At 45.0% G+C, this 26,828-nt stretch overlaps 1 protein-coding gene across 1 annotated transcript; it reads right to left on the bottom strand.

Annotated features, from left to right (window-relative positions):
- Positions 1 to 583: 583 nt before the first annotated feature.
- On the bottom strand, positions 584 to 26,577 carry LOC132870274 (putative keratin-associated protein 4-16). Its single transcript, XM_060903913.1, has 4 exons — positions 26,563 to 26,577; positions 1,467 to 1,645; positions 1,112 to 1,343; positions 584 to 991 (listed from the first exon to the last, which is right to left on the bottom strand). The coding sequence occupies exons 1-4, from the start codon at positions 26,575 to 26,577 to the stop codon at positions 584 to 586; spliced, it is 834 nt and encodes a 277-aa protein (XP_060759896.1).
- Between the last annotated feature and the right edge of the window lie 251 nt (positions 26,578 to 26,828).

Raw genomic sequence — 26,828 nt, 5'->3', positions numbered from 1 at the left:
GTAGAGATGGAAATGACCTTTATTGCAGAAAATGACTGGTATAAAGGGCAACAGGAGGACTGCAGCAAAGTTTGGTTTGTTAGGCAGGGGAAAGTCACTTTGTGAAGTCATAGCAGCAGCATGCTAAACAATCACAGAGACAGGCACACCTGGAGGAAAAACCTGGAGGTACTGAGGCAGAACTCTTGGTCAGGGACAAAAGGCTGAGGCATTTACCAAGAGAGAAATGAGGCAGGAAGGACAGAAGGCTGAGATGTTTACCAGGACAGAGATGAGGCAGGAAGGATGGAAGGCTGAGGCTTTTACCAGGACAGAGACGAGGCAGGAAGGATGGAGACAAAGCAGGAAGGATAGAAGGCTGAGGTGTTTACCAGGACAGAGAAAAGGCAGGAAGGATGGAAGGCTGAGAGGTTTACCAGGACAGAGAAAAGGCAGGAAGGATGGAAGGCTGAGGGGTTTACCAGGACAGAGACGAGGCAGGAAGGATGGAGACAAAGCAGGAAGGATGGAAGGCTGAGGGGTTTACCGGAACAGAGACAAGGCAGGAAGGGAGATGAGGCAGGATGATGGAAGGCTGAGGCTTTTACCAGGACAGAGACGAGGCAGGAAGGATGGAGACAAAGCAGGAAGGATAGAAGGCTGAGGGGTTTACCAGAACAGGGACAAGGCAGGAAGGGAGATGAGGCAGGATGGATGGAAGGCTGAGGCTTTTACCAGGACAGAGAAAAGGCAGGAAGGATGGAAGGCTGAGGGGTTTACCAGGACAGAGAAAAGGCAGGAAGGATGGAAGGCTGAGGGGTTTACCAGGACAGAGAAAAGGCAGGAAGGATGGAAGGCTGAGGGGTTTACCAGGACAGAGACGAGGCAGGAAGGATGGAAGGCTGAGGGGTTTACCAGGACAGAGAAAAGGCAGGAAGGATGGAAGGCTGAGGGGTTTACCAGGACAGAGACGAGGTAGGAAGGATGGAGACAAGGCAGGAAGGGTGGAAGGCTGAGGGGTTTACCAGGACAGAGACAAGGCAGGAAGGGAGATGAGGCAGGAAGGATGGAAGGCTGAGGCTTTTACCAGGACAGAGAAAAGGCAGGATGGATGGAAGGCTGAGGCTTTTACCAGGACAGAGAAAAGGCAGGAAGGATGGAAGGCTGAGGGGTTTACCAGGACAGAGAAAAGGCAGGAAGGATGGAAGGCTGAGGGGTTTACCAGGACAGAGATGAGGCAGGAAGGATGGAAGGCTGAGGGGTTTACCAGGACAGAGAAAAGGCAGGAAGGATGGAAGGCTGAGGGGTTTACCAGGACAGAGACGAGGCAGGAAGGATGGAGACAAGGCAGGAAGGGTGGAAGGCTGAGGGGTTTACCAGGACAGAGACAAGGCAGGAAGGATGGAGATGAGGCAGGAAGGAAGAAAGGCTGAGGGGTTTACCAGGACAGAGAAAAGGCAGGAAGGATGGAAGGCTGAGGGGTTTACCAGGACAGAGACGAGGCAGGAAGGATGGAGACAAGGCAGGAAGGACGGAAGGCTGAGGGGTTTACTGGAACAGAGACAAGGCAGGAAGGGAGATGAGGCAGGAAGGATGGAAGGCTGAGGTGTTTACCAGGACAGAGACAAGGCAGGAAGGATGGAGATGAGGCAGGAAGGAAGAAAGGCTGAGGGGTTTACCGGAACAGAGACAAGGTAGGAAAGACAGATGAGGCAGGAAGGATTGAAGGCTGGGGTGTTTACCAGGACAGACATGGCAGGAAGGATGGAGACAAGGCAGGAAGGATGGAAAGCTGAGGGGTTTACCGGAACAGAGACAAGGCAGGAAGGATGGAGATGAGGCAGGAAGGACGGAAGGCTGAGGTGTTTACCAGGACAGAGACAAGGCAGGACGGATGGAGACAAGGCAGGAAGGATGGAGACAAGGCAGGAAGGATGGAAGGCTGAGGTGTTTACCAGGACAGAGACAAGGCAGGAAGTATGGAGACAAGGCAGGAAGGACGGAAGGCTAAGGTGTTTACCCAGACAAAGAAAAGGCAGGAAGGATGGAGACAAGGAAGGAAGGCTGAGGGGTTTACTGGAACAGAGACAAGGCAGGAAGGACAGAGATGAGGCAGGAAGGATGGAAGGCTGAGGCTTTTACCAGGACAGAGACAAGGCAGGAAGGATGGAGATGAGGCAGGAAGGACGGAAGGCTGAGGGGTTTACTGGAATGGAGACAAGGCAGGAAGGATGGAGATGAGGCAGGAAGGATGGAAGGCTGAGGTGTTTACCAGGACAGAGACAAGGCAGGATGGATGGAGATGAGGCAGGAAGGATGGAAGGCTGAGGTGTTTACCAGGACAGAGACAAGGCAGGAAGGATGGAGACAAGGCAGGAAGGACGGAAGGCTGAGGGGTTTACCGGAACAGAGACAAGGCAGGAAGGGAGATGAGGCAGGATGGATGGAAGGCTGAGGCTTTTACCAGGACAGACAAGGCAGGAAGGATGGAGACAAAGCAGGAAGGATAGAAGGCTGAGGTGTTTACCAGGACAGAGACGAGGCAGGAAGGATGGAAGGCTGAGGTGTTTACCAGGACAAAGACAAGGCAGGAAGGATGGAGACGCGGCAGGAAGGAAGAAAGGCTGAGGGGTTTACCGGAACAGAGACAAGGTAGGAAAGACAGATGAGGCAGGAAGGATTGAAGGCTGGGGTATTTACCAGGACAGAGACAAGGCAGGAAGGATGGAGACAAGGCAGGAAGGACGGAAGGCTGAGGGGTTTACCGGAACGGAGACAAGGCAGGAAGGATGGAGATGAGGCAGGAAGGATGGAAGGCTGAGGTGTTTACCAGGACAGAGACAAGGCAGGATGGATGGAGATGAGGCAGTAAGGATGGAAGGCTGAGGTGTTTACCAGGACAGAGACAAGGCAGGAAGGATGGAGACAAGGCAGGAAGGATGGAAGGCTGAGGTGTTTACCAGGACAGAGACAAGGCAGGAAGGATGGAGACAAGGCAGGAAGGATGGAAGGCTGAGGTGTTTACCAGGACAGAGACAAGGCAGGAAGGATGGAGATGAGGCAGGAAGGATGGAAGGCTGAGGGGTTTACCAGGACAGAGACAAGGCAGCAAGGATGGAGACAAGGCAGGAAGGATGGAAGGCTGAGGTGTTTACCAGGACAGAGACAAGGCAGGGAGGATGGAGACAAGGCAGGAAGGATGGAAGGCTGAGGTGTTTACCAGGACAGAGACAAGGCAGGGAGGACAGAGACAAGGCAGGAAGTATGGAGACGAGGCAGGAAGGATGGAAGGCTAAGGTGTTTACCCAGACAAAGAAAAGGCAGGAAGGATGGAGATGAGGCAGGAAGGAAGGAAGGCTGAGGGGTTTACTGGAACAGAGATGAGGCAGGAAGGACAGAGATGAGGCAGGAAGGATGGGGTGTTTACCAGGACAGAGATGAGGCAGGGTTGGCAATGGAAGATCAGGCCAATGACGAGTGCAGGGGAGTCTTGTATGGCAGTACAAAGAACATTCTAGCAAAGCATGAGCAGGGAAGAGAAGCGTATATACTGGCTTGATGCAGATGAATTGCAGGTGAACAGAGTTGGCTGATGAGGTGGGTGTGGCTTATTGGCAGAGTGAAGATGAGCAGAAAAATACTAGAACAGCAGATGAAGAGGAAAGCAGGCTGTGATACTGGATCAAATTTGTCTTTTTTTTTTTTCCTGGACTTGACACAGATCCTGGATATCAGCTCTATGAAGCCTCCATCAACCACTGATATGAAATGGTGACATTTTCTGTCAGGAAATATTTATTTCGCATTTATAGAAGGACTCTCCAGTGTCATTAACATAAAGCGGCCGACTCATGATTCCTAGTCTATTTCATTGTTTTTGTTTTGAAATCACGTGATCGCTACTGCGTTAGCTCTCTGTGCAGCAAAACCTCCGCAAATTCACTTTTAGTGATCCCTTCGTAATCCATCTCAAACTTTTGATTCATCTATGTGTCATATGTGGACACTTCAAACAAGATATATTTTGTCTTTCCTTTCCTTAGTGCCACCCGTGAGATGACCAAGACCAGAGCAGGTCCACTAAATGGAGCAGTCCATGAAAATGGACTGGATTGGGCGAAAGAATTTAAAATAGAACTACTTTGAGAAAATATCTTCAATTTCACATTACAATTTAAGATTGGGGCGGCACGGTGGTGTAGTGGTTAGCGCTGTCGCCTCACAGCAAGAAGGTCCTGGGTTCGAGCCCCGGGGCCGGCGAGGGCCTTTCTGTGCGGAGTTTGCATGTTCTCCCCGTGTCCGCGTGGGTTTCCTCCGGGTGCTCCGGTTTCCCCCACAGTCCAAAGACATGCAGGTTAGGTTAACTGGTGACTCTAAATTGACCGTAGGTGTGAATGTGAGTGTGAATGGTTGTCTGTGTCTATGTGTCAGCCCTGTGATGACCTGGCGACTTGTCCAGGGTGTACCCCGCCTTTCGCCCGTAGTCAGCTGGGATAGGCTCCAGCTTGCCTGCGACCCTGTAGAAGGATAAAGCGGCTAGAGATAATGAATGAATGAATGAATGAATTTAAGATTGATGGTCCAGGATGTTGCGGAACATTTTGGGAATACGGTGACTTGCTAGTTGGTGCAGAGGATTGTGGGTAGTGTGAGCTGAGCCAGCCACTTAAAGACAGAGAAAAAATAGCGAGCTCTGTGATACAAGTCAGAACAGGAACTATGTTATTTCAGGGATATTTCCCAAATTGAATTTAACTATTTAACAGTGATTCCACAAAATCAAGTTGTACATGAGCTGATAGCCAACGAAGTGCATAGCACCAGGTTGTCTATAATCCATGTACGATGAGATTGAGTGGAATAACTATTTTATTCTATCTACATTCAGTGGATTTTGAGAAACAGAGCATTTTTATTTTAATTTTTTTGCAAATTCAATAAATAAAAACTTTTTACAAAACATCCGACAATCATTTCCACTTACAGCGTAAACAACCTGGCGAAATGACAGGAGCAATTTGTGAAAAATGCGATAATAATAATTCTTGAAAAATAAAAAAGATACATTCTTACCATCAAACACTTTCATTCCATATTTTGTTGCTTTTTTTAATTTTTGGGGTTTTGTTTTCAAGTAGAGTTTTTATTTTGTCCTCGGTTGGTTCAGTAACCCGCTCCACCATTTTGTTTTTCTCTACTAATGGTATATGAGCTGATATCCTAATAGTAGAGTAGCCAATCAGAGCACACGATTGCTCATATCCAGTGAATGTGGATAGAATAAAAATGGATATGTTTGGTATATAAGTGGTATTTGGTTAATTAATAAATAAAATGGTTTGGCAAATTGCTGTGGTATAAGAGGAATAAAACACTTTGGGACTTACAGTGGGGTTTGAAAGTTTGTGAACCCTTTAGAATTTTCTATATTTCCGCATAAATATGACCTAAAACATCATCAGATTTTCACACAAGTCCTAAAAGTAGATAAAGAGAACCCAGTTAAATAAAGGAGACAAAAATATTATACTTGGTCATTTATTTATTGAGGAAAATGAGTCAATATTACATATCTGTGAGTGGCAAAAGTATGTGAACCTCTAGGATTAGCAGTTAATTTGAAGGTGAAATTAGAGTCAGGTGTTTTCAATCAATGGGATGACAATCAGGTGTGAGTGGGCACCCTGTTTTATTTAAAGAACAGGGATCTATCAAAGTCTGATCTTCACAACACATGTTTGTGGAAGTGTATCATGGCACGAACAAAGGAGATTTCTGAGGACCTCAGAAAAAGCGTTGTTGATGCTCATCAGGCTGGAAAAGGTTACAAAACCATCTATAAAGAGTTTGGACTCCACCAATCCACAGTCAGACAGATTGTGTACAAATGGAGGAAATTCAAGACCATTGTTTCCCTCCCCAAGAGTGGTCGACCAACAAAGATCACTCCAAGAGCAAGGCGTGTAATAGTCAGCGAGGTCACAAAGGACCCCAGGGTAACTTCTAAGCAACTGAAGGCCTCTCTCACATTGTCTAATGTTAATGTTCATGAGTCCACCATCGGTAGAACACTGAACAACAATGGTGTGCATGGCAGGGTTGCAAGGAGAAAGCCACTGCTCTCCAAAAAGAACATTGCTGCTCATCTGCAGTTTGCTAAAGATCATGTGGACAAGCCAGAAGCCTACTGGAGAAATGTTTTGTGGTTGAATGAGACCAAAATAGAACTTTTTGGCTTAAATGATAAGCGCTATATTTGGAGAAAGGAAAACACTGCATTCCAGCATAAGACCCTTATCCCATCTGTGAAACATGGTGGTGGTAGTATCATGGTTTGGGCCTGTTTTGCTGCATCTGGGCCAGGACGGCTTGCCATCATTGATGGAACAATGTATTCTGAATTATACCAGCAAATTCTAAAGGAAAATATCAGGGCATCTGTCCATGAACCGAATCTTAAGAGAAGGTGGGTCATGCAGCAAGACAACGACCCTAAGCACACAAGTTGTTCTACCAAAGAATGGTTAAAGATGAATAAAGTTAATGTTTTGGAATGGCCAAGTCAAAGTCCTGACCTTAATGAAATGGAAATGTTGTGGAAGGACCTGAAGCAAGCAGTTCATGTGAGGAAACCCACCAACATCCCAGAGTTGAAGCTGTTCTGTACAGAGGAATGGGCTAAAATTCCTCCAAGCCAGTGTGCAGGACTGATCAACAGTTACCGGAAACATTTAGTTGCAGTTATTGCTGCACAATGGGGTCTCACCAGATACTGAAAGCAAAGGTTCATATACTTTTGCCACTCACAGTTATGTAATGTTGGGTCATTTTCCTCAATAAATAAATGATGAAGTATAATATTTTTGCCTCATTTGTTTAACTGGGTTCTCCTTATCTACTTTTAGGACTTGTGTGAAAATCTGATGATGTTTTAGGTCATATTTATGCAGAAATATAGAAAATTCTAAAGGGTTCACAAACTTTCAAGCACCACTGTATTTATTGTTTTTTTCTACAAATGTTCATACAGTTGTTTTAACCAGTACAGAGAGAGTGAGCGTTGTGCTGCAGTGCCGCAGAGAATCTAAAACAAAAAACAAACAAAAAAAAACATTTATTTCTGTGTTTATTGATTTTTCTCCCATATACAGTTATTTTTCAGTGTATTTAGTAACAGAGTCGGTGCCTAATGAACTCCGCTGAGTCTGGACCGGATTGGAGACGACAGAACTTTGAGTGGGATGTTCATGAAAGTGCACAGGTCACTGAATTCACATGCCAAAGTTTTGCAGCTTTTCTCTTGTCTGTCGTAACGAGCTCACGATTGCAGAATCGCGGGAACAAACAGGCTGTGATGGAAAGTTTGTTTTCTTCCAGCTCTGATCTGATTGGATGATGATTATAGATCAGCCTCGGAAACTCTGTGATCTGACCCGTGCCATGTACCGCAACTGCTGGATTATACAGAATAAATAAAGGATCTCTCTCTCTCGCTCACTCTCTCATTCTGTGTGTGTGTGTGTGTGTGTGTGTGTCCCACTCACTCATGGCCCAGTGTGTCCCACCTCCCAGTGTGAGTAAAAATAGCTCAGAAGGTGGGAAAACACCCAATTTGGCAACACTGAAAGGAAAGTGAACAGATGCTTGCATAGAAATCCTCCAACAGAGAGAAGTGTGTGTGTGTGTGTCCCAGCAGATGGCTGTCAGCACCCACATCTAAAGCTATTTAGCTGATAATTCTTTGTCTTTGACTTAATTTCTGATAAATGAATGTTTCTGATTGAAGAATATTAGTTTTTAAAAATAAAATATTTATGTTTTAACCTTGCTATGCTGAGACCTCTCAATGATTTTATTTACATTTAAAAAAATATATATTTTCTTTATAACTTATAACATCAAGGCAGTTGTCACCATATATATATATATATATACACACACACAAGGGTAAGTCAAAAAATTCTAATACAGATGTTATAATTTCAAAAGGTGAGAAAGACATCCCCCAGAATTCTACAAAGAAGGATTTCTCTAATGGAAACACCGCTTGCAGAAGTGTTTAGACATAAATGGAGGATATGTAGAGAAATAGCTTTGTTATTTTCATGAATATTTTTTTCAATTTATCTTAGAACTTTTTGACTTACCCTCATATATATATATATATATATATATATATATATATATATATATATCATCTCATCTCATCATCTCTAGCCGCTTTATCCTGTTCTACAGGGTCTCAGGCAAGCTGGAGCCTATCTCAGCTGACTACGGGCGAGAGGCGGGGTACACCCTGGACAAGTCGCCAGGTCATCACAGGGCTGACACATAGAAACAGACAACCATTCACACTCACATTCACACCTACGGTCAATTTAGAGTCACCAGTTAATCTAACCTGCATGTCTTTGGACTGTGGAGGAAACCGGAGCAAACCTACATGGACATGGGGAGAACATACAAACTACGCACAGAAAGGCCCTCGCCGGCCATGGGGCTCAAACCCAGACCTTCTTGCTGTGAGGCAACAGCGCTAACCACTACACCACCGTGCCTCTCTCTCTCTCACTGTGTATATGCTAAAAGTGTAATAAAACCACACTTGCAATAAAATTGTATTAAAATGTTTTGCTTTCAGTTATTTATTCAGTCTGCTTAGTATTTATAGTTTCATTTCATGAAAATAGATATCTTTTTTTTTGGTCCAATGTTTCTTGTATATTTTGTTGTGTGTTAAAAACAACTAATGACTGACTTAGTTTTTTTTGCTTTTTTTTCATGGACAATGCACAATATGTAACTATAAATGGATAAAAGTTATGATGTGCCCCTCCTAGAACTGCCATCTTATTGTGGTGGAGGGGTTTGAGTGCTTGAATGATCCTAGGAGCTATGTTGTCAGGGGCATTACGCCCCTGTTAGGGTCTCCCAAGGCAGACAGGTCCTAGGTGACAGGCCAGACTAAGAGCAGTTCACCAAAACCCCTTATGGATAACAATCTATCAAGGACCGTGACGTTGCCCAGTATGGCGCAACTGAGGCCCCATCCTGGAGCCAGGCCTGGGGTTGGGGCTCGTATGCGAGAACTTGGTGGCCGGGCCTTTGCCCATGGGGCCCGGCCGGGCTCAGCCCGAAGCAGTGACATGGGCCCGACCTCCTGTGGGTTCACCACCCACAGAGGTAGCCATAGGGGGCTGGCGCAGTGTGGATTGGGTGGCAGTCGAAGGCAGGGGCCTCGACAACCTGATCCCCAGACACAGTGGCTAGCTGTTGGGTCATGGAATGTCACTTAGCTGGGGGGGAAAGAGCCTGAGCTTGTGCGGGAGGTTGAGAGGTACCAGCTAGAGATAGTCGGGCTCACCTCTACGCATAGCTTGGGCTCTGGAACCCAGCTCCTCGAGAGGGGCTGGATCCTCCACTTCTCTGGAGTCGCCCATGGTGAACGGCGGCGGGCTGGTGTGGGCTTGCTTATAGCCAACCAGCTCAGCTGCCATGTGTTGGAGTTTACCCCAGTGAACAAGAGGGTCACCTCTCTGAGCCTTAGGATCAGGGAGAGGGCTCTTGCTGTTGTTTGTGCCTACGGGCCAAATAGCAGGATAGAGTATCTGGCCTTCTTGGAGTCCCTAGGAGAGGTACTGAGAGGTGCTCAGACTGAGGACTCCATTGTTCTACTGGGGGACTTCAATGCTCACGTGGGCGATGACAGTGATACCTGGAGGGGCGTGATTGGGAGGAATGGCCTCCCCGATCTGAACCCAAGTGGTGTTTTGTGATTGGACTTCTGTGCTAGTCATGGTTTGTCCATAACGAACACCATGTTCGAGCATGGGGTGTCCATAAGTGCACATGGCACCAGGACACCTTAGGTCGGAGGTCGATGATCGACTTTGTTGTCGTTTCATCGGATATCCAGCCCTATGTCTTGGACACTCGGGTGAAGAGAGGGGCTGAGCTTTCAACTGATCACCACCTGGTGGTGAGTTGGATCCGCTGGTGGAGGAGGAAGCCAGACAGACCTGGCAGGCCCAAATGTATGGTGAGGGTCTGCTGGGAATGTCTGGCTGAGCACTCTGTCGGGGAGGTCTTTAACTCCCACCTCCAGGAGAGCTTCTCCCAGCTTCCGAAGGAGGAGGGGGACATTGAGTCTGAGTGGACCATGTTCTCTGCCTCCATTGTCGACATGGCTGTTCGTAGCTGTGGCCGCAAGGTCTCCGGTGCCTGTCATGGCGACAATCCCCGAACCCAGTGGTGGACACCGGAAGTAAGGGATGCCGTCAAGCTGAAGAAGGAGGCCTATCAGGCCATGTTGGCCTCTGGGACTCCTGAGGCAGCTGATGGGTATCGGCAGGCCAGGCGTACCGCAGCTCGGGCAGTTGAGGAGGCAAAAACTTGGAACTGGGAGGAGTTCGGTGAGGCCATGGAGGAGGAGTATCGGTCAGCCTCAAAGAAATTCTGGCAAACCATCCGGCACCTCAGAAAGGGGAAGCAGTACTCTGCCAACACTGTTTACAGTGCGGGTGGGGAGCTGTTAACCTCGACTGGGGACATTGTCGGGCGGTGGAAGGAATACTTCGAGGATCTCCTCAATCCCACTGTCACGTCTTCCATTGAGGAAGCGGAGGCTGATGACTCAGAGGTGGACTCGTCCATTATCCAAGCCGAAGCCACTGAGGTGGTTAGGAAGCTCCTCGGTGGCAAGGCACCGGGGGTGGATGAGATCTGCCCTGAGTATCTCAAGTCTCTGGATGTTGTGGGACTGTCTTGGCTGACATGCCTCTGCAACATCGTGTGGCGGTCGGGGACAGTGCCTCTGGAGTGGCATACTGGGGTGGTGGTCCCTCTTTTTAAGAAAGGGGACCGGAGAGTGTGCTCCAATTATAGGGGAATCAGACTTCTCAGCCTCCCAGGGAAGGTTTACTCCAGGGTACTGGAGAGGAGAATTCGGGCAATAGTCGAACTTCGGATCCAGGAGGAACAATGCAGTTTTCATCCTGGTTGCAGAACACTGAACCAGCTCTATACTAGGGGTGTGCAAAAATATCGATACAGCGATATATCACGATACTTTGTCTTCCGATTCAATATCGATACTCAAAATTTGAATATCGATATTTTTTCAAATAATAAATCGTGTTTCAGACAGGTTGTAAATCCAGTACGACTTCCGCACCTCTGCTCCGCGAGGTGTCGCTGTGCCGCTCCCTCACTGCAAGGCACTCTTCATCTTCTCTTTTTTCCCCGGCAGTTGCAGTGAGGAAAAAAAACAAGCAAGCATGGCTGTTAACGTAAACCTAGAGATGCCGCTGAACTTTAAGGCAGATGTTTGGAGGCACTTTGGATTCCAAAGGAAAGGAGAAAAAAAACAGTGAGCCGGACAAAGAGTATGCACTCTGCAAAACCTGTTTCACTCCAATTAGATATTCAGGTAACACAACAAACTTGCGAACTTACTTAGCACTACACCACCCCGACATATTAGCTCAGCCGGAGCCACTGAAACCTGACCCGAAGCAAACTACACTGGACAGCACCAAAGTCCTCCCATCTACTTCAGTGATGTGTGACTTACTGTAACTGTGAACTTAATTTTGTCATTTAAGGCCAAAGGCAAGAAGCTGCACTTTATCTTGCATTTTCAATTTTAGTGTGTGTGAGACACTGCATTTTATTTTGAGTATTTACTCTAAGTTCAGAAGAAACATGATTCACTGAGGTTTCAGTTCAGTTTCAGTGCGTGGACACTGACCAACACTGCGCTTTGTTTCATAATTGTGCTCAGGGAGACTAAGATGCCCACTGTACTTTTCAATGTGTTTCAGACAGTGTGTTGTTCCTGCAAAATAAGCACAAGTTAAATGTTCTCAGGTATATGTTCTCAAGTTTACAAAGAACAAATTGATATTAGTGTTAGCACTGAAATGTATGTGCAGTCTGCAGTGCAAGTTTTAAGTTTTCATAAAACAATTTGATTCTGCTTGTTAAGCAGCACTGATGTGTCCATGCTTACAGAAAAGCTGATAATACTAGCACAGAAATGGGAATTTTCTGTATGTTGTAGTGAAGCAACTCTTGGTTTTGCCAGCAGTGGAATAGAGACAAATATATGTCTGGCAAGAGTGTGTAGTTATGTATGTGAAATGTAATTTTACAGTGGTCAATAAATTCTGATTTTCTTCAGTGACACAGATATCGTGATGTGGTTGAAATTTATTGCAATATATCGATTATCGCAGAATCGCTGTACTGTGATATTATCATTATCATGGGCAAAATATCGCCATAGTATCGTATCGTGAGGTATCTGGTGATACCCAGCCCTACTCTATACCCTTCATAGGGTGCTCGAGGGTTCATGGGAGTTTGCCCAACCAGTCCACATGTGCTTTGTGGATTTGGAGAAGGCATTCGACCATGTCCCTCGTGGTATTCTGTGGGGGGTGCTTCAGGAGTATGGGGTTCGGGGCTCTTTGCTAAGGGCTGTCCGGTCCCTATACGAGTGGAGCAGGAGCCTCGTTCGCATTGCCGGCAGTAAGTCAGACCTGTTCCCAGTGCATGTTGGACTCCAGCAGGGCTGCCCTTTGTCACCGGTTCTGTTCATAATCTTTATGGACAGAATTTCTAGGCGCAGCCAGGGGCTGGAAAGAATCCTGTTTTGGAACCACAGGATTTCATCTCTGCTTTTTGCAGATGATGTTGTCCTGTTGGCTTCTTCAAACCAGGACCTTCAGCATGCACTGGGGCGGTTTGCAGTTGAGTGTGAAGCGGCTGGGATGAGAATCAGCACCTCCAAGTCAGAGGCCATGGTTCTCGACCAGAAAAGGGTGGCTTGCCCTCTCCAGGTTGGTGGAGAAGTCCTGCCTCAAGTGGAGGAGTTTAAGTACCTCGGGATCTTGTTCATGAGTGAGGGAAGGATAGAGCATGAGATCAACAGGCGGATTGGTGCGGCCTCCACAGTGATGCGGTCGCTTTACCGGTCCGTCATGGTGAAGAAGGAGCTGAGCCAAAAGGCAAAGCTCTCGATTTACTGGTCGATTTACGTTCCGACTCTCACCTATGGTCATGAGCTTTGGGTAATGACCGAAAGAACAAGATCGCGGATACAAGCGGCCGAAATGAGTTTACTTCGCAGGGTGGCTGGGCGCTCCCTTAGATATAGGGTGAGAAGCACAGTCACTCGGGAGGAGCTCGGAGTAGAGCCGCTGCTCCTCCACATCAAGAGGAATCAGCTGAGGTGGCTCAGGCATCTCTTTCGGATGCCTCCTGGATGCCTCCCTGGGGAGGTGTTCCAGGCATGTCCCCCTGGGAGGAGGCTCCGGGGAAGACCCAGGACATGCTGGAGGGACTATGTCTCTTGGCTGGCCTGGGAACGCCTCGGTGTTCTTCTTGAGGAGCTGGCCGAAGTGTCTGGGGAAGTTTGGGCATCCATGCTCAGACTGCTGCCTCCGCGACCCAGCCCCGGATAAGTGGAAGAAGATGAGACGAGACAAAGTTATGATGTGGCATTCATTAATGAGTAAAACATTGCAATCATTGATAAACTGCTGCAGCAAAAGAGGAATAAAACACTTTCGGATGTGCTTGTCTAAGAAAATCAACTTTGGGGTGGTAACAGGAGCTTCTCTTCATCACTTGAACACATTGTTGATTATTTTCCAGCATTTAATTTTTTTATTATTATTTTACTTATGTGTAAAAAGCTAAAATCTCTTTAATAAGTATTTACTACTTACTAGTGGTAGTTGTATTAATTGTTTTAGTATACAGTACCTAAAACCAAACAAAAAAGGAAATTGAAAAGAAAATTTAAGTGAAAAAATGACGTCTAAAAAGTAAAAATAGTTTTAAATTTAAAAACAAACTAATTTTGTTCTTTTGTCAACTTCACATGTATAAAGACATGCTGTATGTCTGTCACTTTCTGCCATCTTGGATTGTCTGCGCTGGAGTTTGTTCAGGACTCTGATTCCCAGAACACCCTGCTGCTTACAGTCTACACACACACACACACACACACACACACACACACTTTTCATCATTCGCCCTCAGCATTGTACTGATCTATTCAGAACATTCACAACATACAGTATTTACCAAGCAGTGTTGTTATTATTGTTTACATGGTTATTGATCGTGTTCCTGTTCTAACTTTTTTGCCCTAGTCCCACCCAATGTGTATTGTTTGTGAATCACATGACCTTTGCATGAATTCAGACCATGATTCCTGATCATGTTTTGGATTTGTTTGCTCTGCTGTTATTAAAGAACTGTTTTTACCATCTGCCTTGACATTCTTTGAGCCTGGTTGGTCTGAAAAGGTGAAATGAACCCTGGTGGAAAATGAAGTCCACCATGCTTGGAGTGAGTCCAGGCACTTGGCTGTCTTCAGCTATTTAAGATTTTTATAGTCTGTGAATGTTGTGCAGGGGTGTGCAGCTCCTTCTAACCAGTGATGCCATTCATCTAATGTAAGCTTGACCACCAGCAGCTCATGATTCCCAACATCATCATTCTGCTCTGCAGGTGAAAGCTTTCATGAGAAGAATGCCACAGAATGGAGTTCGGGCTTTTTCCAGAAAATGCTGTGACTCCCACACTCTGGCTCCCACACCTGATTCAGAGGCGTCCACCTCCACTACGAAGGGCTTCGATGGGTCGGGGGTCTCAGAGTGGGGGCTGTGGTGTGGTGAAGGCTGTCAAAGGCCTTTCCAGCTGCAGGGTTCCAATCCAGGTGTTTGGGCCCATCTTGAGGAGGGTCATGAGGGGGGTAGCAATGGAACTGAAGTCCCATTTTGGGGAAGACAGACTCCTGAACAGACTCCTGTGCTGATGTGGCATAATACTTAAAAGAATGAGGAATAATTTATTTTTCACTGGACTGCTGTTTTTATTACTCTTTCACTAATACACCTTTTCAGCTACCAGGGAGCAGGTTCAGTTCTTGTTTTCACACCAAATTATGAACTGTTTGGAGCATTTCAACCAAAAATAAACTGGTTTGGAACCTGTAAAGTTAGCTCCCAGGTGGAACTGAAATATACCTGGTTTTTCCAGCATGATCTGTGGTGACATCAATGGACGTGTCATTAGTTTGGAGAGGAAGTGGATCACAGCAATGGAGAACACAATGGAAAAGGAAACATCTTCAGAAAAAAATGGACCAAAAAGAAATATCTGCAATAACAGAACAAAAGCTCGGCAGTAATCAATGCGATCTGCCATCTTGCTCCGACTGTTTACTCCTGTTATGAATTGTGCCATGCCCTCTGTTCATCATGCATCCTTGATTACAGCGGTTCTGCTCAAAACTGGTGAAAACGTGGGCCGGTTCGCTTTGCACCAAGGTTCAAAGAATCCTGAACAGTTCAAGAACCCGTCCCATGTTGTTTGAAAAGCAGTATCAGTGAAGTGATTTCCTTTTATCATCAAAACAACAAAGAGGTCCTTGTTCTGCTCATATGTTTAATTTAATGCTCCTTTTTTGCTCCCGTTCCAAAAATAAAAATAAAAATGAAATAAACAAAGCAGTGAGGAAACGAGGGAGGGAAACAGTGAAGGGGGGATAAAACTCATCTCGGGAAAAATGAAAGGATGATGTGTCAGTGTTTTGTGATATTGTGCTGTCAGACGTTTGGGCGCTCTCATTTCCCACAGCAGAGATGATGAGCGAGCGAGCTGACAGCCTGAGCAGATTAGAAAGTCTCTCTCTCTCTCTTTCTCTCTTTTCCTCCTGACCACAATTCTGTCTGATTCCTACTGACGTTTATAAATTTAATAATGCAAAGATAATTTGGTGTCAAATGACAATTGGCAGATGCTGTGACCCGGTGTCAGAGAAACTAAAGAGAGAGAGATTAGAATAAAATGTGAGCAGAATGAGTAGTTAGACAGTGGAGTATAAAAGGCTGTAGTTGAAATATTGGTGTGTAGATTTTTCTAATAAACCAGAGTCCAGCCAAGTTCTATCACACTTCCACCCCTGGACCATAAATACACCAAGGAAAGCTATTTGGGGCCAAAATTAAATGCATAAATATCTCATCTCATCTCATTATCTCTAGCCACTTTATCCTGTTCTACAGGGTCGCAGGCAAGCTGGAGCCTATCCCAGCTGACTATGGGCGAAAGACAGGGTACACCCTGGACAAGTCGCCAGGTCATCACAGAGCTGACACATAGACACAGACAACCATTCACACTCACATTCACACCTACGGTCAATTTAGAGTCACCAGTTAACCTAACCTGCATGTCTTTGGACTGTGGGGGAAACCGGAGCACCCGAAGGAAACCCACGCGGACATGGGGAGAACATGCAAACTCCGCACAGAAAGGCCCTCGTCGGCCACGGGGCTCGAACCTGGACCTTTTTGCTGTGAAGCGACAGCACTAACCACTGCACCACCTTGCCGCCCATGCATAAATTTGACACTAATAATTAAATAATAGCATCCTCCATTTACTACTCCATTTATTTGGCCGAGTGGTTAGCGTGTCCTCTTCTTGATCAGGAGTTCGTAAGTTCTACTCGCAGTTGGGTCATACCAAAGCCCATCATAAAAATGGTACCTACTGCCATCTGGTGAGGTGCCGCAATACAGATGTGAGTGGGGAGTTTAAACCTTGACTCCCCACTGTGACCCTTGCTGTATAGGTGAGAGGCCAAGGGCTACGGAGATCGGTGCCACCTAATGTGCCTTAAGGGCCTGGTTAGTACTGGGATGGGAGACTGCCTGGGAAGACCAGGTCCTAGTATGGGAAGGACTTATGACTTTTTCTCCATTTAAGATGGAGATGCAGAGACAGACCTAAAGTGCCTATTTGTTAAAGCACCCACAGCTTTTCACCGACTACAATCAGTGTGGTCATCCAAATCATCTGGTATCTCCACCAAAGTTAGACTGTATCTTGCAATCATTGTACTGAGAACAATCTCTGCTGGTGAAACTTGGAAAATTACAGTGGAAATGGTTCAGAAGTTAAATATGTTTCATAGAAGGTGCCTTCAGAAAATTCTAGGTATACACTGGACAGACCACATCACCAGTTTTGCATGCGCATTCTGTGCAATGCACTTCCTGGTTCCTGAGTTGTTTATGACGAGTCTTTTTTTCCACGAGTGTTGGCTTGAATTTCTAATCTTTTAAAAATTTTTCTACAAATAATTTTCCAGTATCATCTTCACTTTTATTGTACTGTCGCTTTCTTTTTCCGTTTTTCCTCTCTCTTTTTTCAGAAGACCACCGAGACCAGAAGCTTTCTATTTCTTTTTTTTCTCCTCCAGCGTAAAGACCACAAGAGGAGGCCATCTACATTGGATCTGCTTTAATATCAACAGATCTTCGATTAAGGTACATAAATCTTTTCATCGTGGCACACCTTCAGCCTGTTCAGTGTGCTGAGTGCAGGATGTTTAGTCATTCTTCCTCCGTCGCTAGTGATAGCTTTATTTGTGATAAATGCAGGTTAGTTAGCTCACTGATGGAAAAGATTACAGTGAGAGAAGCATGTGTCCAGGCTTTAGAGAAGGCCAGTGAGAATGAGAACAGTGTAGTTTCTGTAGGGGAAAGTCTGGATGCCCTAGGTGGAGTTAGTAATCCCCCAACTCCGGCATTAGAGCCCTTACAGCAGGGCGAATGGGTGATGACTCGGCGGCATAAGCGTAGAGCCAAAGCTACCGCTGAGGCTCGCCCACGGGAGCACCACTGCTCTCCGCGTGACGTGTCGAACAGGTTTGCTCTCCTTCGTGATGCACCCGCTGAGAAACCTGAAAGAGCTCTGGTTATAGGGGACTCTATCATACGGCATGTGAAATTAGCTCAGACTTTAGGGGCACCAGCAGCTTTAGTCAGGTGTATACCGGGAGCCAGGGCGCCGGACACAGCAGGTAATCTTAGGGTCCTAGGCAAGCACAGGTTCTCAAAGATAGTTATCCATGCAGGAGCTAATGATATATGCCTTCATCAGTCTGATGTTACTAAGAGTAACTTTGTAGAGGTGTTTAAATTAGCGAAGGCGATGTCTGATGCTGTAGTATGCTCTGGCCCCATCCCAATGCGGTGTGGCAATGTAGCTTACAGCAGGTTATGGTCACTGAACTGCTGATTGTCCAGGTGGTGCTCTGAAAACAGTGTGGGCTTTATAGATAATTGGGCTAATTTTGAGGGCACTGCTTGCCTGTTAGGGTGGAACGGTATCCATCCCACTCGGGAAGGTGCTGCTATCATTTCCTGCGGTATAGGTCATAGTCTCAGAACAGGCCTAGTTAATTTCTGACAATCCAGAGCCAAGGCCAGGGGGCAGACAAACAGGCTAAACCGACTGTCTGCTAGCTGCACAGAGTCATCACTCAGGGTCCACTACATCAAGACTGTGTCTGTTCCCCGAGATAAACAAAAGGGTAGAAATATTCAGAGAGTTTGTTCCAGTAACCTAATCAATATAAAATTAGCTCATACTGACTGTACAGCTGCTGCCAGCACCTTTGATCTAAAGGTGGGGCTATTAAATATTAGATCTCTTACACCTAAAGTGCTAATAGTTAATGAACTCATTACTGATCAGGAGTTTAATGTACTTTGTTTAACAGAAACATGGATTAAGCCAAATAAATATATAGCATTAAATGAAGCGAGTCATCCTGGATACAGTTATATACACCAGCCTCATCTAACTGGCAGAGGAGGAGGCGTCACGGTTATTTATAATGATTATCTAGGTGTAACACAAAAACCTGGTTATAAATTTAATACGTTTGAAGTTCTTCATACTAATATAATGTATGTATCCTTGAAAAATAGGTCTACCCCGTTAATTCTGTTACTTATTATTTACAGGCCCCCGGGGCCATATTCTGAGTTTCTTTCTGAATTTGCAGATTTTATCTCAGATCTGGTTATTTCCTTAGACAAAGCTTTAGTTGTCGGAGATTTTAATGTTCACTTCGATAACCCAGAAGACCCTTTGAAAACAGCATTTGTGTCCATTTTAGATTCAGTAGGGATTAATCAGAATGTCATAGGACCGACCCATAATTGTGGTCACACCCTTGATCTAATACTAACATTAGGGCTAAACATAGAAAATATAGTCATACTTCCACAGTCTGAAGTTATCTCAGATCATGATCTCAGCTCATTCAAAATATGTCTGAGTAATAATATATGCACCTCACCATGCTACTGTATTAAACATACAGTCACATCAGCTACTGCACAGAGCTTTATAAATGATCTCCCAGAGTCATCAACTTTGATTGGGTCACTGTCAGCCCCTGCAGAACTTGATCAGGCAACTGAATGCTGAGAGTCAACGTTCCACCATACTTTAGATAACATGGCTCCTCTTAAAAGGAAAATGGTCAGAGACAAAAAATTAGCACCCTGGTATAATGATGACACTTGCACATTAAAACAGACCACTCAAAAATTGGAACGTAAATGGCATCAAACAAAATTGGTAGTGTTCAAATTAGCGTGGAAGGAGAGCTTCCTGAAGTATAGAAAAAGCTCTTAGTACAGCTAGATCAACATATCTCTCCTCCCTAATATAAGATAACAAAAATAATCCTAGATTCTTATTTAACACTGTAGTAAAATTAACCAGGAATAAGTCTACTATAGACACATGCACACCTGTAGTATGTAGTAGCAATGACTTCAGGAATTTTTTTAATGACAAAATTGAGAATATCCGACAAAAAATTCAAACTACTAATTTAAGGTCAGACAATGTAAGTGACCCTGTAGTTAACAATATAACTGTATCATATCGTCAATTACAACCCCAATTCCAAAATAGTTGGGACAAAGCCTCATCTCATGATCTCTAGCCGCTTTGTCCTGTTCTACAGGGTCGCAGGCAAGCTGGAGCCTATCCCAGCTGACTACGGGCGAAAGGCGGGGTACACCCTGGACAAGTCGCCAGGTCATCACAGGGCTGACACATAGACACAGACAACCATTCACACTCACATTCACACCTACGGTCAATTTAGAGTCACAAGTTAACCTAACCTGCATGTCTTTGGACTGTGGGGGAAACGGAGCACCCGGAGGAAACCCACATGGACATAGGGAGAACATGCAAACTCCACACAGAAAGGCCCTCGCCGACCACGGGGCTTGAACCCAGATCTTCTTGCTGTGAGGTGACAGCGCTAACTACTACACCACCGTGCCACCTCCAGTTGGGACAAAGTACAAATTGTAAATAAAAACAGAATGCAATAATTTACAAATCTCAAAAACTGATATTGTATTCACAAAAGGACATAGACAACATTTCAAATGTCGAAAGTGAGACATTTTGAAATTTCATGCCAAATATTGGCTCATTTGAAATTTCATGACAGCAACACATCTCAAAAAAGTTGGGACAGGGGCAATAAGAGGCTGGAAAAGTTAAAGATACAAAAAGGAACAGCTGGAGGACCAAATTGCAAATCATTAGGTCAATTGACAATAGGTCATTAACATGACTGGGTATAAAAAGAGCATCTTGGAGTGGCAGCGGCTCTCAGAAGTAAAGCTGGGAAGAGGATCACCAATCCCCCTAATTCTGCGCCAACAAATAGTGGAGCAATATCAGAAAGGAGTTCGACAGTGTAAAATTGCAAAGAGTTTGAACATATCATCATCTCCAGTGCATAATATCATCAAAAGATTGATTGTACGTAAGGGTCAAGGCCAGAAAACCATACTGGGTGCCCGTTATCTTCGGGCCCTTAGATGGCACTGCATCACATACTGTACAGGCATGCTTCTGTATTGGAAATCACAAAATGGGCTCAGGAATATTTCCAGAGAACATTATCTGTGAACACAATTCACCGTGCCATCCGCCGTTGCCAGCTAAAACTCTATAGTTCAAAGAAGAAGCCGTATCTAAACATGATCCAGAAATGCAGATGTCTTCTCTGGGCCAAGGCTCATTTAAAATGGACTGTGGCAAAGTGGAAAACTGTCCTGTGGTAAGACGAATCAAAATTTGAAGTTCTTTATGGAAATCAGGGACGCCGTGTCATTCGGACTAAAGAGGAGAAGGATGACCCAAGATGTTATCAGCACTCAGTTCAGAAGCCTGCATCTCTGATGGTATGGGGTTGCATTAGTGCGTGTGGCATGGGCAGCTTACACATCTGGAAAGACACCATCAATGCTGAAAGGTATATCCAGGTTCTAGAGCAATATATGCTCCCATCCAGATGACGTCTCTTTCAGAGAAGACCTTGCGTTTTCCAACATCTCATCTCATCTCATTATCTCTAGCTGCTTTGTCCTTCTACAGGGTCGCAGGCAAGCTGGAGCCTATCCCAGCTGACTACGGGTGAAAGGCGGGGTACACCCTGGACAAGTCGCCAGGTCATCACAGGGCTGACACATAGACACAGACAACCATTCACACTCACATTCACACCTACGGTCAATTTAGAGTCACCAGTTAACCTAACCTGCATGTCTTTGGACTGTGGGGGAAAACGGAGCACCCAGAGGAAACGCACATGGACATAGGGAGAACATGCAAACTCCACACAGAAAGGCCCTCGCTGACCACGGGGCTCGAACCCAGATCTTCTTGCTGTGAGGTGACAGCGCTAACTACTACACCACCATGCCACCTCCAGTTGGGACAAAGTACAAATTGTAAATAAAAACAGAATGCAATAATTTACAAATCTCAAAAACTGATATTGTATTCACAAAAGGACATAGACAACATTTCAAATGTCAAAAGTGAGACATTTTGAAATTTCATGCCAAATAATGGCTCATTTGAAATTTCATGACAGCAACACATCTCAAAAAAGTTGGGACAGGGGCAATAAGAGGCTGGAAAAGTTAAAGATACAAAAAAGGAACAGCTGGAGGACCAAATTGCAAATCATTAGGTCAATTGACAATAGGTCATTAACATGACTGGGTATAAAAAGAGCATCTTGGAGTGGCAGCGGCTCTCAGAAGTAAAGATGGGAAGAGGATCACCAATCCCCCTAATTCTGCGCCAACAAATAGTGGAGCAATAACAGAAAGGAGTTCGACAGTGTAAAATTGCAAAGAGTTTGAACATATCATCATCTCCAGTGCATAATATCATCAAAAGATTGATTGTGCGTAAGGGTCAAGGCCAGAAAACCATACTGGGTGCCCGTTATCTTTGGGCCCTTAGATGGCACTGCATCACATACTGTACAGGCATGCTTCTGTATTGGAAATCACAAAATGGGCTCAGGAATATTTCCAGAGAACATTATCTGTGAACACAATTCACCGTGCCATCCGCCGTTGCCAGCTAAAACTCTATAGTTCAAAGAAGAAGCCGTATCTAAACATGATCCAGAAATGCAGATGTCTTCTCTGGGCCAAGGCTCATTTAAAATGGACTGTGGCAAAGTGGAAAACTGTCCTGTGGTAAGACGAATCAAAATTTGAAGTTCTTTATGGAAATCAGGGACGCCGTGTCATTCGGACTAAAGAGGAGAAGGATGACCCAAGTTGTTATCAGCACTCAGTTCAGAAGCCTGCATCTCTGATGGTATGGGGTTGCATTAGTGCATGTGGCATGGGCAGCTTACACATCTGGAAAGACACCATCAATGCTGAAAGGTATATCCAGGTTCTAGAGCAATATATGCTCCCATCCAGATGACGTCTCTTTCAGGGAAGACCTTGCATTTTCCAACATGACAATGCCAAACCACATACTGCATCAATTACAGCATCATGGCTACGTAGAAGAAGGGTCCGGGTACTGAACTGGCCAGCCTGCAGTCCAGATCTTTCACCCATAGAAAACATTTGGCGCATCATAAGATGGAAGATACAACAAAAAAGATCTAAGACAGTTGAGCAAGTAGAATCCTACATTAGACAAGAATGGGTTAACATTCCTGTCCCTAAACTTGAGCAACTTGTCTCCTCAGTCCCCAGACGTTTACAGACTGTTGTAAAGAGAAAAGGGGATGTCTCACAGTGGTAAACATGGCCATGTCCCAACTTTTTTGAGATGTGTTGTTGTCATGAAATTTAAAAATCACCTAATTTTTCTCTTTAAATGATACATTTTCTCAGTTTAAACATTTGATATGTCATATATGTTCTATTCTGAATAAAATATGGAATTTTGAAATGTTCACATCATTGCATTCTGTTTTTATTTACAATTTGTACTTTGTCCCAACTTTTTTTGGAATCAGGGTTGTAGAATGTTTTACTCCCCTAAAATAAACTGAATTACTTTCATTAATCTTGGCATCAAAAGGCTCAACTTGTGTACTAGATCCCTTACCTACACGTCTATTCAAACAGATAATACCTGAAGTTATTGAACCGCTTCTAAAAATAATAAATTCTTCTCTTACGATTGGCTATGTACCCAAATCCTTTAAACTAGCAGTTAACAAACCCCTGATTAAAAAACCTGACCTTGATCCCTGTCAGCTGTCCAATTATCGGCCAATATCAAACCTCCCCTTTACCTCCAAGATCCTTGAAAAAGCTGTGGCACAGCAGTTATGGTCATATTTACATAGGAATAACATCCATGAAATGTATCAGTCAGGATTTAGACCTCATCGTAGCACAGAGACAGCTCTGGTTAAAGTAGGAAATGACCTCCTGTTGGCGTCTGATCAGGGCTGTGTCTCGCTGCTTGTGTTGCTTGACCTTAGTGCAGCATTTGATACCATTGATCATTCCATTCTTCTGGATAGACTAGAAAATGTTGTGGGAGTTAAGGGAATGGCCCTCTCCTGGCTCAGGTCTTATTTAACTGATCCCTATCAGTATGTTGATATAAATGGTGATATTTCTAGATGTACTGAGGTAAAGTTTGGTGTTCCACAAGGTTCTGTCTTGGGTCCACTGCTTTTTTTCTTTATATATGTTACCTCTGGGTGATATTATTTGTAAACATTGTATTAGTTTCCACTGTTATGCTGATGACACACAGTTGTATGTTTCTGCAAAACCTGATGAGAGACACCAGCTTAATAGAATGGAATGTGTAAAGGACATTAGACACTGGATGCTTATTAATTTCCTTCTACTTATCTGTGACAAGACTGAAGTACTTGTACTAGGACCACATGCAGCTAGAAGTAAGTTTTCTGATTACCGTGCAGCAGTAAAAGACCTCGGAGCGATTATTGACCCCAGTCTTTCATTCGAAACTCACATTGATAACATCACCCGGATAGCTTTCTTTCATCTCAGAAATATTGCTAAGATAAGAAATTTAATGTCACTACATGACACGGAAAAAACTAGTTCATGTTTTCTTTATCTCCAGGTTGGATTATTGTAATGCCTTACTGTCTGGATGTTCCAATAAGTGCATAAACAAGCTCCAGTTAGTTCAAAATGCAGCAGCAAGAGTCCTTACTAGAACTAGAAAATATGACCCCATCACCCCTGTCTTATCCACACTGCATTGGCTCCCACTCAAATTTCGTATTGATTATAAAATACTACTATTGACCTTTAAAGCACTGAATGGTTTCGCACCACAGTACCTGAGTGAACTTCTGCTCCTCTATGACCCGCCACACCTACTTAGATCAAAAGGTGCAGGCTATCTGCTGGTACCTCGTATAGTGAAGGCTACATCAGGGGGCGGAGCCTTTTCTTACAAAGCCCCACAGTTATGGAACAGCCTTCCAAGTAGTGTTCAGGAATCAGACCCAGTCTCAGTGTTTAAGTCTCAGCTGAAAACTTATCTGTTTAGTCAAGCCTTGTGTTAATGGTGTTTATGAGGTAAAGGTATAGATCTGGAGGGTCCTCAGACAGAGTGTTTTGGTAAACTGGGATGTATGGATGCTGTCAGTCCCCACTCGCTTGCTCACTCGAGTTTGTTGATGGTGTAGTGGCTGCTGCTTTATGTCCCGGGGCTCCCTCATGCCTGTGTTACCTTCTGGCTCTCCCCTTTTAGTTATGCTGTCATAGTTAGTTGCCGGAGTCCCTGCTTGTACTCAGTGCAATATGTATACTGTTCCTACTTATTCAGGTGACATTGGGCAATACCTAACAACCTGTGTTTTCTCCCCCCCCCCCAAATCTGTCCCTCTGAGTTACATGTCAGTCCTGGGATCGAGATGCTGACCTCTTCTGCTCCTCAGACCTGCCTGATCCATCCTGGTACCCTGTGTCTGGTTGGAGTCTCATCGCATCGCTCCTGTGGAGGGCGGCCCCATGTGGACAGTTGGGGTCATGCCTGGAGGACGCTCTGGATTCTTGCAGTGGTGCTTTTGTGGCTGGGGACTGTAGTTGACATGCTGACTTTAGGACTGCAGTTGACTTGCTGACTTTATGACTGCAGTTTACTTGCTGACTTTGGGACTACAGTTGTCGTGAACAGTTTTGCGCTCGGGTTTCCGTCAGTGGGGGCTTTATAGCATCAACAAAGCTGACTTTATGTTAGGACTGTTAATGTTAGTCATGTTGTCTGTTGTTGCCCGGATGGGGATGGGTTCACTTTTGGGTCTGGTTCCTCTCGGGGTTTCTTCCTCATGTCATCTGAGGGAGTATTTTCCTTGCAACCGTCGCCATTGGCGTGCTCATTGGGGATAGATTAGGGATAAAATTAGCTCATATTTTAAGTTGTTCAAATTCTGTAAAGCTGCTTTGCGATAATCTCATCTCATTATCTCTAGCCGCTTTATCCTGTTCTACAGGGTCGCAGGCAAGCTGGAGCCTATCCCAGCTGACTACGGGCGAAAGGTGGGGTACACCCTGGACAAGTCACCAGGTCATCACAGGGCTGACACATAGACACAGACAACCATTCACACTCACATTCACACCTACGGTCAATTTAGAGCCACCAGTTAACCTAACCTGCATGTCTTTGGACTGTGGGGGAAACCGGAGCACCCGGAGGAAACCCACGCGGACACGGGGAGAACATGCAAACTCTGCACAGAAAGGCCCTCGCCGGCCACGGGGCTCAAACCCGGACCTTCTTGCTGTGAGGCGACAGTGCTAACCACTACACCACCGTGCCGCCCTTTGCGATAATGTTTATTGTTAAAAGCGCTATACAAATAAACTTGACTTGACTTGACCAGTGAAGTAGTTCTTCAGCATGCAAACACGAGGGACTTGTATGACATTGTTACAGAATGGAGACTGCATTTTGCTGGCCATATTTTAAGACTTCTAGACAGCAGACCAGCAAAAACTGCACTCATCTGGACTCCAAGAGGTGGAAAACGCCAGAAAGGATGTCCAAAAAAGATATCCACAAATAAAGAAGATCTCAACAGATGTAACATTCAGTGGAGTTCAGTAAAGTCTCTTGCAGCAGACAGAGAAAGATGAACAGAACTTGTGGCCCTTTGCCCATCCCAGGGCTTGAGGAGCTAACTGTCCTCCATTTAAAGTAAAGAAAAAATAGTTCCTGCTTGGGGACACATATATTGATCAGAGACATTGTTTATTTCTATGGAGACAAATAGACCAGTGTGTGCTTCCATTCTGGCCAGTCTAACTTTCCTGTTTCAGTGTTTTGTTTTCATTCATGTCTTGCCTCTGTCCCATCATACCACTTTACCACTTCAGCTTTCCAGAGTGTTATGATTGTGCTCACCTGCTTTGTACTCATTCTTGAATAGTTTTCTGTTTAAGTCCTTGTGTTTCAGCCTTGTCTCATGTTGAGACCAGGATGGTTGAGTGATTAAGGTGTTGGACTTAAGATCCAATGGACCTTGTGGGTTTGAACCCCACTCCTGGTATCTGGGGTTTTGGGGCCAGCACGGTGGTGTCGTGGTTAGCACTGTTGCCTCACAGCAAGAAGTTTCTGGGTTCAAGCCCAGTGGTTGGTGGGGCCTATCTGTGCAGAGTTTGCATGTTCTC

This window comes from Neoarius graeffei, chromosome 22, assembly GCF_027579695.1.
Source record: "Neoarius graeffei isolate fNeoGra1 chromosome 22, fNeoGra1.pri, whole genome shotgun sequence".
NCBI lineage: Eukaryota > Metazoa > Chordata > Actinopteri > Siluriformes > Ariidae > Neoarius > Neoarius graeffei.
This window is presented reverse-complemented; position numbering and strand designations above follow the sequence as displayed.

Coding starts and splice junctions, on each gene's coding strand:
- LOC132870274 (XM_060903913.1), bottom strand. Junction 1,344..1,466: donor CCTGCCTCGTCTCTGTCCTG/GTAAACCCCTCA, acceptor TAAACCCCTCAG/CCTTCCACCCTTCCTGCCTT. Junction 992..1,111: donor CCTGCCTTTTCTCTGTCCTG/GTAAAAGCCTCA, acceptor TAAACCCCTCAG/CCTTCCACCCTTCCTGCCTT.